This window comes from Asterias rubens, chromosome 21 (assembly GCF_902459465.1).
Source record: "Asterias rubens chromosome 21, eAstRub1.3, whole genome shotgun sequence".
Classification (NCBI taxonomy): Eukaryota; Metazoa; Echinodermata; class Asteroidea; order Forcipulatida; family Asteriidae; genus Asterias; species Asterias rubens.
In genome coordinates this window covers 3,096,154-3,114,544 of record NC_047082.1, presented here as the reverse complement: position 1 = coordinate 3,114,544, position 18,391 = coordinate 3,096,154, and the positions used below count along the sequence as shown (strand labels likewise).

The 18,391-nt window shown below is 39.3% G+C and overlaps 1 protein-coding gene across 1 annotated transcript in view; it reads left to right on the top strand.

Annotated features, from left to right (window-relative positions):
* Window positions 1-18,391, top strand: part of LOC117304446 — a 230,747-nt gene that overhangs the window by 26,931 nt on the left and 185,425 nt on the right. The window contains exons 20-34 of the mRNA XM_033788903.1: window positions 377-549; window positions 960-1,098; window positions 1,530-1,708; window positions 2,202-2,445; window positions 2,999-3,202; window positions 9,929-9,940; window positions 12,423-12,569; window positions 12,721-12,957; window positions 13,298-13,444; window positions 14,069-14,494; window positions 15,405-15,542; window positions 15,960-16,142; window positions 16,809-16,923; window positions 17,466-17,680; window positions 18,016-18,333. Coding sequence (XP_033644794.1) covers window positions 377-549; window positions 960-1,098; window positions 1,530-1,708; window positions 2,202-2,445; window positions 2,999-3,202; window positions 9,929-9,940; window positions 12,423-12,569; window positions 12,721-12,957; window positions 13,298-13,444; window positions 14,069-14,494; window positions 15,405-15,542; window positions 15,960-16,142; window positions 16,809-16,923; window positions 17,466-17,680; window positions 18,016-18,333 — 2,877 coding nt within the window. The remainder of the gene's footprint in view (window positions 1-376; window positions 550-959; window positions 1,099-1,529; window positions 1,709-2,201; window positions 2,446-2,998; window positions 3,203-9,928; window positions 9,941-12,422; window positions 12,570-12,720; window positions 12,958-13,297; window positions 13,445-14,068; window positions 14,495-15,404; window positions 15,543-15,959; window positions 16,143-16,808; window positions 16,924-17,465; window positions 17,681-18,015; window positions 18,334-18,391) is intronic.

Sequence of the window (18,391 nt, the reverse complement as noted above, 5' to 3'; positions counted from 1 at the left end):
GTATTAACAAAGCTGGAACGGGACCAGACTATTTTTTTCTCATTCAGCCCGAGTTTGGTGATGAGTTAAACGGAAGTAGAAAAGGAAGCTAGACCATAATAATAGGCTGTGTCTGCATCAAGTGAATATGGCTACAGCTGGGTGCTATGGCTTCTGAATATGGCTGTTGGCTACACTTCCAAAGTCATTCATTCATACACAGCATCAAGTGTTTACTTTATTTAATCTACCCTTTTACATGGAACTTAAAAGGATTTGAACTTGTATGTACCTTATTTTCTTAGAACTGAAGCTTTTTATGATGAATTTACCTCATTCACACAAACCTGAACATTTTTGTTTAAATGATGCAAGTTTGATTCCACTTTCTTCTTAGACATTCCACTATAATCTGGCTGAACTTCAGCCGATCTACGACCGCATCAGCGATGCCGCAACCCAAATACTCCACCAACGGGAGGCTGACTTTCCACAACTCGCTGAAAAATACCACATTCTCAACGAGAAATGGGACGGCATCGTCAGACATTCCAACGCTTGCTCTGAAAGGTCAGTGTTCAATGAGTTAACACTCCCATTAGGTGTAAGGTACCGTTCACAACGATCAACATTTTCACAAACGGCCAAACCGTACACCTTTTCAATACACCTTCCCTCCCCCCTAAAAGTGTACAAAAATATACGCTGGGTTTGATGAAGTATGCACGTGTGAACGGCTATCATTGGCTGAGAGTTTCACGCGCGCGTACACGCCTGCACTTTTCCATCGTTTATCATCAAATATGGCGGTCGACGACACTATGTGCAATCTGTCTGCACCGCTATTATATAAAAAGAGGAAAAAAATTACTTACGCGCCAATGTTTGTCCCTGCCTTGCTTTGAAGAGAAAATTTAGAGTAAAAAAACGCCAACTATTGAAGTTTAATGTAAGAGTTTTATTTGTTCTTTTTTATACAGAGTTGCCTTAGTGACTGATATTGTACACACTCTACACAGAGCACGCGAGGTCGTTACAAGCTGTGAGAAGGTACTAACCTTACACGGCAAAATGCCAGGTGATATGGATAAACACCAGAATCACCTGGACAAACTACAGGTAAGCAGCATTTATTCATTGTCAGGGGCCTCACACTCAAATAAAAATACTTCATTGCCATTATTAGCAGCTTTTACTCATTGTCAGGGGCCATCACTCAAATAGAAATACTTTATTGGCAATAATGTTCTTGTAAATCTGAGAGAAGATTTGACATATGTTTATAGAACTGCTAAGCACAAACTTACCAGAATAAGGTTACCAGCCAATCTACAATGTCACGCTTGTAATTGTTGACTGGTATTCTGCTCATTTCTGCTAAGCAGAAAATTTGAAACTGGGCCCAGGCAATAGGCACGCAGGTTAAAATTAAATTCAACAATTTCCGCCGTTTCATCCAGGACATTGAAAAACTCAAAACTGTTTTTTAAGTCTTATGAACGAATATGTACCAGCTTCATTCAAGTGTGTTTCTCATCTTTTCTGTGCAGGGTTTACAGCGAACGCTTCCACCATTCCAACCAGTCATTGATAAACTCAATGATGAGATGGTACGTGTGCGTAGTCTGTCTGAGACTACACCCACCCATCAAGATGTACAGAGACTGGAAGGAGAGGTGCGTTATATCGCAGAGAGGTGGGAGGACGTATGCAATCAGACTCATGAACGGTGAGTAGTCAGTCTGCTTGTGTGTTTGTTTGTTTGTTTAGATGATCAGCCCGTCAAGGGAACTCAGAAAACTCCCACGAGTGGATGTAAAGGCTAAGCTTGTAACAGCCAATCTCTCTCATACAAACATTCGTTTAACATCCATGACCCAACAGCACAGTAAGTAACAGGATGTATAGAAAGGAACATCATGCCACATGTCCAGCACTAAGTGTAGGTAGAACATCGAGACGACCATTCCGGTATTAAAAAAAAGAAGGATTTGAACTGCCTGTAGCTACATGAACCAGGCAATGACACTGCTCTAGAATTGCAAAGGTTGTGGGTTCAAATCCCACCCGTGATTTTTCTCACTAGGGAAACACTTGAGTATACATGTACAGTGCTTACACACATCGGTGAAAGGAAAAAAGGAAAATTATTAGTCCGGTTCTTGTTCAGATCCATATTTGATGAGTGAGTAATGACTCTTTATTTCTCTTTATTTGATCAGTTTAAAGAGGCTGAATGGTTCAAGTGATATTCTGCAAGACTTCACGGATCTCTTAACACGAGAAAGTAACTGGATCTCACAGGCTGAGGTCATCCTGATGGAATTTGACCATATAGCAAAGGGCGCCCTCAACATTGAGCAGCAGATAAGCGCTGCGCGTGATTTTAACACCAATGTGGCCCGCCGCCAAAATAACATGATGACGGTAAATGGTCGGGCTGGAGCATTCATCGGACAAGCTCAGGTAAGGATTAAGAATAATCTATGAATTGTCTGATCAGGGACAACTTTCTTAGAATTGCTTAAACACAAAAGGTAGTATAAGAAGATGAACAAAGAAGGAAAAATAAAAAAAACGAGAAAACCCAATAGAGAACAAATAAATAACACCCGTTTCAGACAGGCTTGCCCGAGGTGCGCCGAACCAAATATATGAGGAGCGACTCAACCCAAATAAAGTTTGGTTTCAGACAGGTGAACTAAACATGGCATTTACACTGATCGTCGTCTGAAACCAAGGCGCTCCAGAGTAATTCCAAACGACTGTAACAGTTGATCTTTCGATGTAATTCAGAGGTTGGTTTGGCGTCACTCTGGAGCACCTGTCTGAAACGGGTGTTGTAAGTTGGCTCTAGAGAATTAAAACAAATTGGGAAAAATAAATAATAATTGAGTGTTAAAATAATAATAATAAAAACAAATAAATACAATTTTTTTTACATATTTATTTTAAACAAAATAAATAAATAAATAGGAGGAGCAAATAAATTAATAAAGCTTTCTTGATTTGTCTACAGTCCTATGATTCAATGGTGGATAGTTACCTAACCAAAATCAAAGGTATCCATCCACGTAGCACCCCAAAGAACAAAGAGAATCACCGACCGGGAACCGACATAGTCCAAGAGGACATGGATCAACTCAACGATCGTTATCGCGACCTCGTCGCGAGGGTCAATCTACGAGTGGACACCATCAATTCCGCCGGAAATGTGGCAAATGTAAGACGTTTTTTTTACTCTGTGTATAAGTTTGTCAAGTTTGTGTTAAATCAATCCGGAATAAATTTGCACAATGTAGGCCCAGGTAGCGCTTCAAGTAGTGTCAACATTTTCAGATTTTAAGACATTTCTGCATTTTTAAATTTTTTTTATACACAGATGAATGCTTTTGTGTTAGTGTTAAAGATATATCTCCTTTGGAAAAATGAAGGGTGCGGGGTAGAAAAGTTTCCTTTCTTGAAAAATATCTTCAACAAAGATTTTATGAGTTATTTTGTTATGTTTTATTTGTTGGGGATCAATTGGAGTTAAACTCTGTTTATCGCCACTGCAAAGTGCATTCTTGCAAAGTGTTGAGGAAAGGTGCTAAAAGCCCCTCTACCTCAGGTTGGCTTCAGCAAACCCAGCCCCCACCTCGCAAATCCAAACCCTATCCCACTTCAACCATCCAGTCCTATTCCCCAACGCCACTGGCGCCCACTTCCCCCCATCCTCGCCCATGCAGCATTACGATCCGTCAGCAAATGGCTTTTCGGTGCGCATCATACTTCGATAACTCCAAAAGATCATTTTGTTTTTCTATCTTCTTCTGCTGCAAGTAGTTGCTTTAAACCTTCTCTAGTGGAAGGCAATAACCCACATTATTCAACTCAACTTAACTTGAAAATGGAGTTCAAAAACTTAAGTAAATGACCAGGAGTGGATTTCACAAAGAGTTAAGACTGGTCTTATCTCGAGTTAGGACGAGTAGGACTGGCCTTAAGTTTGTAATAACTCCCAAAGAGTCCTAGGACTAATCCTAAGTTAGGATTATCTTTGTGAAATCAACCCCCTGGTTCTTTGGAACACTCGGGGCCTTATAACAGAAAAATCCTAAAATGACTGTTTGAAATGATACCTTCAATGTTAAATTTAGCAACACTAAAGCCGAGTGCAACTTCACCCCAAATTTCCTTTTTAACATTTTGGAATTTGTTTTCTATATATTGATATTTTGTCTTACTTGTTGTTTTAAAAATGTACCAAAAATATTTGTATACGCAACAGTTGATTGTATTACACAAAAAGAATATACAAACTGAAATATTTTAAAATAGCATTCAATCAGGTTTCATTTCAACTCAAACAACCATGTACATTTCAGCAACAAACCTCATATTCCAGAATATAACCTGCATTTCTATAAAATACAAACCTTCTTGGAGATGACTGTATTCCCTTATATATTGTTTTTCAAATATTAAAATTTAATCACTCATAACATAAACAACAACAAACCTTGCCAAGTGTCACCAGCCAGAAAGATAAAATCAAACCCAGAGCTGCCAACTTTCTCTGATTCTGCAGAAAATTCCTTGAAAACAATCTTTCCTTCTGATAAACAGATTTGAAAATGTCCTCTGTTGTGGAAAATAGCTCCTAATTTTGTTGAATGTAATTCTAAATATCTCCCGGATTGTCGTTCAAAATCTCCCAGCTGATTGCAAGATGATCAAGATTTTAAAATATCCTAGGTTATGGAAACTTTGTCCATACTACAATTCTAAATATCCTCCCTGATTGCAAGATGCAAATGTTAGCAGCTCTTGTGCTGGATAACCCAATTCAATAGGCTCCACCCATGGCGCACGTGTGAGCAAGAACATGTGAGCCTCTCCAATGCCATTCTGCACAACTCTGCCGTGCGCGCCAAGCATACGCGCACGCATGTCCGTCTTTATTTGTCGGACTTTAGGTTGTGCAGTGGGTTGTGATTGTTCAATATGCAATGGGGCGGGCTTAATGGATCGGTCTATCTAAGACTTTACCCTAAACCCTTACACGGTATTACGAGAATGTCTGATTCTAAACCGCGGACTCTGCAATATCAATTCTCTTTGCTAGCTAGGTGAGTGCTTTCACTGGTCTTGTCTTAGCATTTTTTCCGGCCTACCCCCCCCCCCAAAAACCCCCCCCCCCCCCAAAAAAAAAACGTAACCTTAGCGCTTACCTCAAATTTGAATTGATACTTGGATGCCAAGCAAACTGTTTAAGAAATCATGTGAATTCCAAAAGATTTTCAAAATTGTGCCACAGTTTAATTTGCTGTAATGAATCGTTGCAGTTTTGAAGTACATGTAATATATTTGGATGCAATGAATTTAACAGGCATCTTATTCTTCCTACTGATTTCCAATGTTTTGACCCTTTGGAAAACCAGGCAAAGTTTGTGATTAAATTTAGGTCTATTGAAGCCTGTTCCTTATGTACATGCGGGTCAGCCCTCGTGCTCCATAGAATATTCCTACTTTTTATCCAAGTACCTAATATCATGGCTGATTTGATATGAGCTAAAGTGGATTTCTTTTCTCTATGTATTGATCTTGTTTTGAGGTTTTTATTGTGGATTGAACGCACCACTGTGCTTTGGTCTTTATCTTTGCGGAGGAGAATCCACTTAAAGGCAGTGGACACTATTGGTAATTACTCAAAATAATTTTTAGCATAAAGCCTTTCTTGGTGACGAGTAATAGATGGTATAAAACATTGTGAGAAACAGCACCCTCTGAAGTGCCATAGTTTTTGAGAAAGAAGTAATTTTCCACGAATTTGATTTCGAGACCTCAGATTTAGAACTTGAGGTCTCGAAATCAAGCATCTGAAAGCACACACTTTGTGTGACAAGGGTGTTTTTTTCTTTCATTCATATCTCGCAAGTTCGATGACCGATTGAGCTCAAATCTTCACAGGTTTGTTATTTTATGCATACATGTATGTTGAGATACACCAACTGTGAAGGCTAGTCTTTGACAATTACCAACAGTGTCCACTGCCTTTAATGTTTGCACATCTTGACTTTCCTTTGCTGTGAATGCACGTCTACTTTCTTTACATTTATAAATTTCAAAGTTATCTTTCTTAAAACCCCAAATTATTTCTGAAACTAATCCGACTGTAACAAGTTCCTTCCTTGTTTTCTATCTTACTGATGTCATTTTTCTAAGCTTTGATGGATGTCTCCAAACAAGCCCATCTTACTGCTTTTTCATTCTTTATTTTCGTTTTACCAAAGTCATCCCATCTTTACAGCTTTTAAACACAATCCATGTGAAAATCAACTTCATGTTAAAATGTTCAATATTGTCTCTCCATTATTTGTGTGAGACATTTCATTCCAATTGGTTATGCTGTGTTTTTCAAAATCATGCTTTTAGTGAATTTTAAGATTTCAAGATCTCAAGGATAACCAAGTCGTCTTTACAGAAATCTTAAAATATTTGTGTTTTCTGTTATTGTAACTGTTTTACTATACTTTCAAACGATATCTGTAATAAAATATTTTGGTGTTTTGCGTCGAGTGTTTTTGTTTTTCTTGTACTGAAGTCCTGTGGCTTGACTTGGCTAGTGGTAACCAGAAAATTGATTTATCTATAAGTTTGATGGAGTTTCCGCAAAAAAAAAGTTTAAAAGGTTGGTACCTTATTTTAGTACTTGAAACTAACAATGAATGATTCGTTGTAGATAACAATAACTTATTTGTGCCAAAAATATTTCCATATCAAATTTTAACAATGTCTTGACTTAATAAGTGATTTGATTATTAAGGACTATTATTCTTTAACGTACAGTGCTTGGAACTTAAAAAGAATTCTCCCATTGTCATTGCAGACACTTTGCACGTTTGTATCGTTACATTTGCACGAAAACATTTTTCCCATTTATACATTTTGTCCACTCATTTATTGTAGTTAATTAAAGTGCTTGCTTCATTTCGAATATTCCATCAATTAGTGCATGATATAGCATGTCAAATTAGATAAGCAATTGACAATGTCTAAGTAGGCTTAATTAATTTAATCATAACTTGAAACAGTTATTTTTTTAATTTTTAAAGTAACAAAACAAAACAAAATTATTATTATTATTTTTTTTAAATTGTATTTAAGGTATGTTTTTTTTTCAAGAAAATGTCAAAAACAGAGAGTGACCCTGTCCCTCTTTTGTTTTTTTTAGGATTCAGAAAAAAAATTGGAAGGAGAAAAAGTTCCAAGTTCAGAGATTTCGTCAGATTTGATGCAGAACTTTGGAGTGCTTGAAGACCTCCAGGAGCCAAGTGTTAAACAGACTCCACTAGAAAAAGATCAAATTGAAGTTGTGCTTCCTAATCCTAACCCAATCCAGGGAAATCCTAATCCGGATGATGCGCTAACTAATCCAATCGGTCGTCATTCGAGACAGGGACAAGATAATCCAAAAACTCCAGGGAATCCCACTCCAAAGCAACCTGATCTGTATCCTGGCAGAGGAGATCAGCAGGAAAACCTCGTAGATCCTAATCTAAAATATGAAAAACCAAACCCCAAACATGTTAACCCTAATCCTGTTGAAGGAAATCCACATGAAAATCCTGGTAATCTTAGTCCCAAAATTGGAAATCTCCACCCGGTGCCTGGTAATCCACGTATGGAGCCTGGTAATCCCCATCCCGGTAACCCCAACCCTAAATCTGGAAATCCTAATCCTCTTAATCCCCTTAATCCTTCCAATCCTAAGCCTGGTAATCCTAAAGGAGATGAGGAAGAAGATGAGGATGATGTCTTTAAAGATCCAGTCACCACCAAGAAGGAGTCTAAAGTAACTTCAACATCAAGAAAGTTGGTATCTTTTCAAAATGTTCCCGAGGAACAGGCGCCTCCAAGATCAGGTCCAGATGAGGCAACCAGTCAGAAGGCCTCACGAGAGACTCCATCATCTTCTGAAAAATACAAGTTCACACCTCCACTTCAAGAACCCCTTCCGGTTACGTACGAGTCTCCCTCGATCGCGAATCGGGAATTTGTGATGCATCGTGTGGAGCGCCTCCTTAGTTCCGAAGCACCGGTGAGCCATTTGTCGGCAAGCGTAACACGTTTCAGATCTTACCTATCCCCGCCGGAAATACCCTTACAACAACCCTCTGAAACTGTACTAACATGGGTAAGCTAGAATCTACTAATCGCATCTTAGTCACCACCTGAGCAGCTCTTGGCTAAGTAGAGCTTGGATCATCAGATGCAACATCTCATCTCATTCAGCTACCTCTTCATTGATCAGTTTTTTTGTGGCTATCCCTCCACCCTTTTCGCCAACCACCAGCTGCTGCCCTTGACACATCTATTTCATCCCAGATTGGCTGTCATCTTGCAAGAAGCCTCTCTGCTTTCCTTATCTTCCAACCACCTTATAGATAAAGAGAGATCCAACCCGTTGCTTTGCATTTAATTTGCATTTTCCTCCCCCAATTTCCATACCCACTTTGCCGGTAGTTATTTGCAATATATTTTACATTTCCATCTCTCAGATATTTTAGTTGTCTTTTAGCTTTTGCATGTCTCTGTTCATTGCTCCTCCAAATGATGATATTGAATATCAACTAGTATGCTTAGCTTATCAATCTTTACCAAACTTGCAATTCTGCTCAGCACTGTGAGCATGATTTTTTTAAAGCTTGTATTTTGGATCGTACAAAAAGTTCCCAAACCCTTTAATGAATAGATAATGGCCATTTTTCTATTTTTGCAAAGGGCACTTCCATTGGAAAATCTTAAAGTCAATGGGAAAGTTTTAAAGAGCACCTAGGCCAAGACCAGGGGCAACGAAGGCCATGGCCTGGGTGTAGTTCATAGAGCTATATACATTGACTAGAGCGCTAACACCCCGTTATCCACGCACTAAAGTTTTGAAGCCGTGTGGGCGCATCCATGTTTATGTACTAACCAATACAAAAGCTTGAAATTTTGTACGGCTATTTGCATGATTGTGTCATCGAACCAAAAAATACAGCAAATGTCAACGCACAATCTGCTGATGAGCGTACAAACTGCGATCGTCATGTGCGTCCTGTTTAAAAGCAAGTATTCTTTCAAGTCGATCAAGTCAATCAAGTCGAACTTACGGTTTTCAAAGCGCGGACAGACGCAAATGGGCAGTCGCGTACGCCAGCACACACGCCGAATGTAAAAAAACGCACCAATGTGAATTAAAATCGTTCCGTAGTCACACAACACATCAAACATGTCTGCGCCCAGGGTGGCTTCAAAACACAGAGCAAGTTAGCGGTCTAGTCAATATATATAGCTCTATGGTGTAGTTCCAGGCCTGTAAATTGAAAACTGCTCAAATATTTTCCTTAGGGGTATCGTTTCATTGCACTGTAAGAACCTGCCGTCGATTTCACAAAACTCATCCTAACTTAAGACTAGTCTTAGGACTTAGGACGAGTCCCAACCCTGCACTGTAGCATGCAGACCTTAAGATTTATCCTAAGTTAGGAAGAGTTACTCGTCCTAACTCGAGTAAAGACGAGTCTTAACTCTTTGTGAAATCGGTGGCTGCTCCTATAAAGCTATGGTTTCAACTGCAACTTGATAAAATTCAAACTTGTTATACTCCGTCATGGCTTTTGAAAGTAGTTATAGATTATTAACATTCTATGTTTAACATCTATTTAAAACATTCTATGTATCATTCATTTTTTTTGCAATAAAAAGTTCTGGTCATGACCGTGTCTGAACGTTGTCTTTCTATTTCTTATCAGAGTGTGATAATCATTCGTTCATCATTTCATTTTGAGGCCATTTGGATTTTCATTACTGTTTTTTTTAAATTTATTATCGTAGAGTAGAAATTTGATTTCCTTTTGAGGCCATACCATGTAACTCTTTACTTTTCTTTCTCTGTTTGTGCGTCTTGACATTGCATTTCTAGTATTTTGAAGAGGTTAGTAATTCCTTTTACTGTTTGATTCCGTTTGCATGTGACTTTTACCTTAATCTTTTTGTTTTCATATTTCCATTTCGTTCAAGATTTTCCCCCCCGTTTTACTCTCTGTTGTGTGTGCGTGCGTGTGTTAACCATTTTCAAATTACTTTTTTTTTTTAAATAACTTTTCGGAACAGACTATTATTGAGTAGGATTGTGACAGAGAAAAAAAAAATACACCTCAGAATTCGTTTAGACAAAAATCCTGTATCATTTGTTTATGTAAATAACCAAAAGTAGAGTTCCCTCATGCCCCAGTTGTCTGTTCTATGTTCAAGACAATTCCAACTTGATTGCATGTGAAGATACCCTTTCCATTTGGAAAAAGCATGTGTCAGACTTGTAGCTAGTCTAATCTCTATGTATGTGTGACCTGGCGACGTTATTTCATGGCCCTTGGTCCAATTTCACAGAGCTGCTTAAGCAGAAATTATTGCTTAACAATTGTCTGCTGATGAGCGGAAATAAGCAGGATGCCAGTCACAAATGGTACTTATTATGTGGTAGTTTGGCTGGTAATCTTTTTCTGCTAAGCATAATTTGTTGTGCTTAGCAGCTCTGTGAAATTGGGTCGTGCTTACCACAGACTTTTGCAATTACAGCACCCTGTAAAGGGTGTGCTTCTAAAGGCGGTAAGGGCAGAATTCCATGCTAAGCAGAGCCATGAAATTTGTCCCAGATTCTGAAAAGTAATTCCTTACAGCTAAGTTGGCAGAAAACTTTCCAATGGTTTTTGAAACTTTTTATAGAAATTTCATGTTGGTCTAATGTTTGTCTATTTACACCTCTTACTGTACACCATTCCACACAAACTTTTATAAACCATTTTGTTTTTCTTACTCAGATTTGTATGTTTTTCCCCTTGTATGTCCCCCCCCCTTCCCCCACCCTTGATCTGTCTTGAAGATACTTCATTATTAAACAATTCCCCAATGAAATTTCTCTAACTTTTCTTAGCCTTACTCAGAGTGAAAGAAACTTCCTTTGAATGAGTTTTCAACTATTTTGTTTACTTTAAATAAATCTCCCACATTTTCACATTAGTAATATTAATATCGTTTGTTTGTAACACCCAGCTCTGTTGATTGTTCCTTTGTTATTGTTGTTCTCACATCCCCTATTGTCTACTCGCTGTGGTATTTGTTTGTATGACTAATAAAAACAGTTTTGTTAACCCATTTGTTTGTCAGAGTCTTCATTCTATATGTTTGTCTTTGTCTCCAAAAACCACCATCTTTTTCACAATTTGAATGACCCTTAACCCCTAATGACATTTAACCCCCTTATTCATGAATATTCATATCTGCAAGGTGTCCTACATGGTTATCAATATTCAAAATCATTGAAAGCTATCATTTATTAATACAAAATTCTGTACTTTAAAATTGCTTCAATTTTTTTTTTTACTTCAATTAAAAATTTCCGCTTTTTAGTACTTTTCCGCTTTTTAGTCTGTAGTCTACAATTTTTTTTTCCCTAGAATTTCTTTATCTTTTTATATATATATATATATTTTTTTGGTGGGCGGAGGGGGGCCTTTTGGAAGTGTTAGAATAAAAAGAAACATTAATTTGAGAGGAATGTACTGTATTTTCTCTCCTGCACATTCCTTATGCATTGTTGTGTAGTAGTTGATTATTCATTAGTGCTGTGCTGTGATCATAGTGATTTTCACAAGCATTTTTAATCATATTAAATCTGTCCATGAAAGAGTTTTCAGCAAAGTAAACAAACAAAGAGACACACCAGTACACCACCTTTCTAGACTCAGCTCTTTATTTGCAGGATAATTCTTTTTGTTCATGGTAAAAAAGGTTTCCCATTGATCCTATACTCAATGCAGCAAACTGGATAATTTGAAAAGCCCCTTAATTTATTTTTATTTTTAGGGACGGTATATAATATTTGTTACTTTTTAGTAAACAATATATTTTTTATCAACATTCGTGCTTTTGTTTTCCCTAATCATCCAAGGCTCTTATTCATTGATCTTCATGACTAACTGATTTTTTTCCACTGGATTTTGTTTGAACTTAATGCTTTCCCCCTTTTATGAGTTTTGATTTGTTTCCTGGTCTGGTTACACTGGCTGCATTATGACATATTAAAATAACAATCCATACACATCATGCAAAGTCACTTTCAAACAATACTTTCATGACAAAAAAACTCAACATCAATGAACTTACTACAGACAGTCACAAATCAATAAGCAAGCTCAGGTGAACAGCTAGACCTGACTAGAAACTATGACGTAGCTCTTAAATAGACCATAGTCGACCATGCTCCAGTGCATGGTTCGATATAGTCAATCTCCCTGTGCTCTATGGTTTCTGGTTAGTCTAGTCGGTCTAGTCAAGTCTAGTCGCCACAAGAACTTGCGCAATAATGGTCTTGTTTCACTTTTGACCTGTGTTGACCTTTAACCTCTCCCCTCTAGGCTGACCTGGACAAGGAGTACCGCAACATCTTCCAGATTGTGAGTGACCTGGTGTACTGGGTCAACATGACCCAGCAGAAGCTGACCAACATGGAGTCAGTCAGCAAGGATATCCCTACATTGACTTTCCAACTGGAGAAACATAAGGTAAGCATTGACTCAGAAAGAGTCATTGTAACTATTGACCTAGAAAGAGTCATTGTAGACATTTACCAAGAAATAGTCATTGTTAATATTGATTCAGAATGAGTAAATATAAATAATGACCCAAAACTTCACAATGTTATTCCCTTTGCAGCATTTCTTGGAAGAGATCATCCACCACAAAGAGCCCATCTTGGATTCTCTTAAGAAAGCCGACCGTTTCATCCACAACAACAAGGATGACTACCTGAAGGTTGAACAGCAACATGAGATCAACGGTAAGATGGGAGACCTCCGACGTGGTTATGACAAGGTCGTAAGCCTGGCTGAAGATCGTCTTCAGAGTCTCAAGGGTATGCTGTCTCAACGCCATCGGGAGAAGGAAGAAATTGTAAGCAAATATATTCTTTGTGGTGTATTGTTTGGTATCTGAAATAAAAAGTCGCATAGGTGATCCCCTGGCTGCAGCTTCCCAGGCTGTATCGTTAAAGGAACACGTTGCCTTGGATCGGTGGAGTTGGTCTTTTTGTAACCGTCTGTTATAAAATGCATATGGTTCGAAAGGTGATTTAATACAATGATCCACACAAATTTGCCTTGTAATTTGCTTGTTATGCTATGGGTTCTTCCTGTTGTGCGCCCTCAAACAGGCTGGTCCTGGAGAGAGCGCAAGATAAATTCAATAAATTATTAATTATTTAATGTTTGTTTTGTCATGAATCTCTTTACAGACTTCCCTTGAGAAGTTGTACCATACCCATGTTAGCCAGCTGCAGGATCTGATGCAATGGGTGTCTGAGGCTGAGCATGCTATGGGTTCTTCCCAACCACAGGCTGAGCAGGTGCAGCCACTCAGTGAGCAGCTCAACAAGATGAAGGTAAGCAAAAAATCATCCTGAGTGATTATAGGGTGCCATGGCCAAGTGGTCTAGAGCATTAAATTCAAGCTCTTGTGGATCTGGATTGTGACACCAGCCATGATTGTCTTCTTACTGAAGTTTTTTTTTTCCTTCAAAAAAATTTGCAAAATTGTGGTTAAATAGCCTGAAAAGAAAGTCCTTAAAGGCAGTGGACACTACTGGTAATTACTCAAAATATTTATTAGCATAAAACCTTTCTTGGTGACGAGTAATGGGGAGAGGTTGGTAGTATAAAACATTGTGAGAAACGGCTCCCTCTGAAGTGCCATAGTTTTTGAGAAAGAAGTAATTTTCCTGGAATTTGATTTCGAGACCTCAGGTTTAGAACTTGAGGTCTCAAAATCAACCATCTAAATGCACACAACTCCGTGTGACAAGGGTGTTTTTTCTTTCATTATTATCTCGCAAGTTCGACGACCGATTGAGCTCAAATTTTCACAGATTGAAAATTTTTTATTTTATGCATATGTTGAGATACACCAACTGTGAAGGCTAGTCTTTGACAATTATCAATAGTGTCTTATTTAAACAAACTCAGAAGAAAAAGAAGATTTCATATTGTTTCTGTTTTCACTTGTGTAGGCCCTACGCGACGATGTAGTCGGCCATGCCAAACCAGTCAAGAATAACATCGACAGTGTCATGCAGTTCTTGAAGAAACAAGGCGACAAGCTGACTCGTGAGAATGCCGCCCGCCTCCAGGACTACGTCTCCGAGCTGCGTATGCGCTACGAGCGGCTCAACAATGAGGGCGACTCGCGCGTACAACAACTTGCCTCCGCTCTGGACTACCTGCGCAACTTTGACAAGGACGTGGTAACCTTTGAGCATTGGCTGAACAAGACTAAGGACACCGTGGAGGGATTCGGACGCGACGCTGGACGCGACATCAACGTCTTGAAGAAGCAGTCTTCTCAGCTTCAGTCGCTGAATGCCGAGATTCGATCCAATAAAGATCAACTGAATAAGACTAACTTGACTGGACAGGGATTCCTCAATAATGCTAAGGTGAGATACTCTTAAATATTGTGAAAATATGTTTAGCTCTTGCAAACTGAGACCAATTAAGAACTTACTCCGCGGTAGTGAAGTTTTTATCGATCCACTAACAGCTAAAGTAGCAGTCCCGGCCAATTTTCTACCTTCCTTCCAGGTAGTAGTTAAAAAGCAGGACAGTTCTCTTCAGAACTGAGAAGTCTTCCAAATTCCGAAAATCTGTTCCGCGGTAGTAAAATATAAAGCAAGACAGTTCTGTAAAGTACAAAATCTACCTGGCAAGTAAATACACACATAGTGGTACTGCAAAGAAAATATATATTGATACCTCACTATCCAATGCCTTAAATCCCATATCTTGCAAACAGAGAATGGTGATTGTAAGCGCAGAATTCGGCGGTAAGCAGAGCCATGAAATTGGGGCCCTGCTTACCAGAGAATGGTGATTGTAAGCGCAGAATTCGGCGGTAAGCAGAGCCATGAAATTGGGGCCCTGCTTACCAGAGAATGGTGATTGTAAGCGCAGAATTCGGCGGTAAGCAGAGCCATGAAATTGGGGCCCTGCTTACCAGAGAATGGTGATTGTAAGCGCAGAATTCGGCGGTAAGCAGAGCCATGAAATTGGGGCCCTGCTTACCAGAGAATGGTGATTGTAAGCGCAGAATTCGGCGGTAAGCAGAGCCATGAAATTGGGGCCCTGCTTACCAGAGAATGGTGATTGTAAGCGCAGAATTCGGCGGTAAGCAGAGCCATGAAATTGGGGCCCTGCTTACCAGAGAATGGTGATTGTAAGCGCAGAATTCGGCGGTAAGCAGAGCCATGAAATCATTCCCTGTATAGGAAGGGTCTTCAAGATGTGTATATTTTTGTTTATTATGAATAATAAATAAATATTGTGTTTATTTCTATATCTCCTTTCCAGGCCTATAAGCAGATGATGTCAGAGTTCCGCAGCAATGCCCTGACTCGTCAATTCAACAAGACGTTCAGCGAGGCACCAGACTCTAACATAACCCAAGACAGGCTGATGCGACTCAACAGCCACTTTGACAAACTCCAGGTAAGAAATGAAATTAGTTTTATCCTCATTCATGTACCTGCAATCCCGGCCATATCTCGTTGGGCCCCTGCCCCCTTTCAATGTTGGTTCCAATTGGCGATCTTCTTCTGCGTTACGGTCAACATTGAGCGGGGGGCGGGGAAGAGAAGGTTTATTGCCAATGGGAAGTGGACAGGGAATTGTTTTATATAACGTTAGGCATGGGTGGCCCAAGCATTTGATCTTGATTGTAGGCAACCCTTTTAAAGTCAATATTCAATCTATTTGGTTACTCTGCTGGTCTTCAGGAGAATGCTTGACTGGTGATGATGTTGAGGTTTCAGTAGGGCTTGCAAGATTCACGTGTTGGTGGGAAGGATCCAAGCTTGTTGAGTTAAACTTTGTCCCATTTCACTTTTCTTCCTTTTCTGCCAACAGACCAAGTACGAGCAAACCAATGATCATCTGCATGAGTTGATCACCAAGCACCAGACATTCAATGAGAGCTTGGGTAAGGTGCGTACCTGGCTGCAGAGTGCTGAGCAGACCCTAGTGAAACTCCTGCAGGAACCCATCGCTGCAGAGCCTCTCGCTGTACAGCAACAGATTGACAAGCTCAGGGTAAGGAAAATAGAAGTTATCTCAAGCTAGATCGATGGCATTGGGACTTTCACGATGGGAGACTTTTGAGATGCTGGCGGCACTAGACAAAACGGTCCTTTTTTGCGACTCTGAGCGTGCGTGCATGTGCTCAGTATTGCGCGTGTAGGTCTGAGAAGTGCTGGCGCACCACTGGTGAGAACTGTAATAAAGGATGTTCAAAAGTGTTCCATTGTTTAGCTTGTTTGGAGTGGGATAATTCTTTCGTCAGAAATTTACAACGTCATATCTTGGGTCCAATGTGAACCATTGAAATTTTTTTTAATGGCATTTCATAAAGCATCTATTTCTTTAAGTGAGTACTGGTATGCTTGTAGTGTTTCTTGTTGATAACCTTAAAGACATTGTATCTATAAAAATGTCTTCCAATAGTTAGTATAACTATATTTATATTAACTATTGGAAGAAATTTTTATTTTTTATTATTTTGGTCCTAGCCTTCAGTGTGGTTTTATTGCCTGTATCCATCAACTTTGGAGTGTGGGTTTTGAAAGAATTATTTTAATCAGATTGCCTTGCCCTGTGCAAAGAATGGATTGTGTGGCTATATATTACTGTATCCATCAAACTCGGGCAAACTAGGATGTATGGATTATAAGGGTTTCAATTTGCTATCTTTTTGTTCAGACTTTCAACGATGAGGTGATTGAGCATTCCAGACATGTAGAGCAATCTAAGGAAGCTGGCAAGGATCTCGCTGATGCACAAGATGAAATCAAGAATGACGTACAACAAGCCATCGGTAAGTGTATCCTTAAAATTGTTCTTAAGAGTATCAATGTTGGTGTAATTTACCCTAACGCTGTCGTGTGTTAGCACTGTATACTCAGATGTAAAAATCACAGGCATATTACTTGGGTGGGATTCGAACCCATGACTTTTGCATTTCTAGGAACTGGCTTCAATATTAGGGCTACATGTAGATAGCTCAGTTGGTAGAGCACCGGCACGTTAATCTGGAGGTCATTAGGATCAAGTCAGTTTTTCTCTCAGTCAACTTTTCTTTGTTCCACCCAAAACTACTATTATTTCTTTTGAAAGTTGGGACTAATGAAAACACCTCAAGATATTTAACTTAAGCACAATGTCTTTGTTGCAGTTTTGCTTATTTTATCCCCTTAAATCTGGACAGTGCAACAAACTAACTTTACATTTTACATTAGGTCTTATATCTCAAAATTCACCCCACTCCTTGCAGTAATAATACCTGGCGCTTTGTATCCTTTGGCAAAAGGCGCGTTATAAATACGGTTATTATTATTATTATTATTGTTTTGCCACTAGGTGACGTCCAGGATCGTTACAGTCGTCTGGAGAGGCAGATAGCAGAGCGTAGCAACACCCTTCAGATGACACGCATGCAGTGCCTGAGTCTACAGGACAGTCTCCATAGTCTGCTCATCTGGCTGGAAGAGAAGGAGAACACCTTCAATAAACTGGATACCACTAAGATCATGGTGAAGCGTAACGCTGTTATGGAGCAACTCCAACAGCATAAGGTTGGTGGAATCTTTACCTTTCAGTTTTCAGATGTAGGTGTTCAGTTTCAAATATAGCAGCGCAATCTAAAGTTTCATTATAACCGATTTATAAAAGAGGGTTCTTCAGTGATTTTGAGTTTAAAAAATAAGAATATCCAGTAAACTTGCGGGTACAATAATGTGTACTCTTTTGGGAGGACTGTTGGCTCTGAATTTGAGTTTCTTAGTAAGGATTCCAGGGATGCATTCCACTTGGGCAAACAGAGTGTAACCTTACATGTATGTATGTCATCATGTGCAATCCATCTATTTGTGAGGATCAAGAATGAATTTTTATTTGTACTTTTTTTCAGCTTCTCCAAACTGACATTGACAGCCACAAGCCCAGCGTGGCGTCAGCCAACGAATCCTCTGCTGAGCTAATCAAGGAGTGCGACCCTAAGATGGCCAGGAACATCCAGTCCCGTCTGGACGACCTCAACTCCCGCTTTGAGAAGGTCATCGTCCGCGCTCGTGATCGCAAGGAGAACCTTCAGAGTCTTCTGGATCGTCTAGTTCAACTTCTTGAAGAGGTTGGGGATCTTGAGGATTGGATGCTGCCGGTGATTGACTCGTTGGAGTCCAGGGAGCTGGTGCGGCTTGATTTGCCTGATATGGGAGGTAGATTACAGGTAGGTCACAAAACAGTCTTCAATTCAAATTCAAATCAACATTTTTCCATGTTGGTGA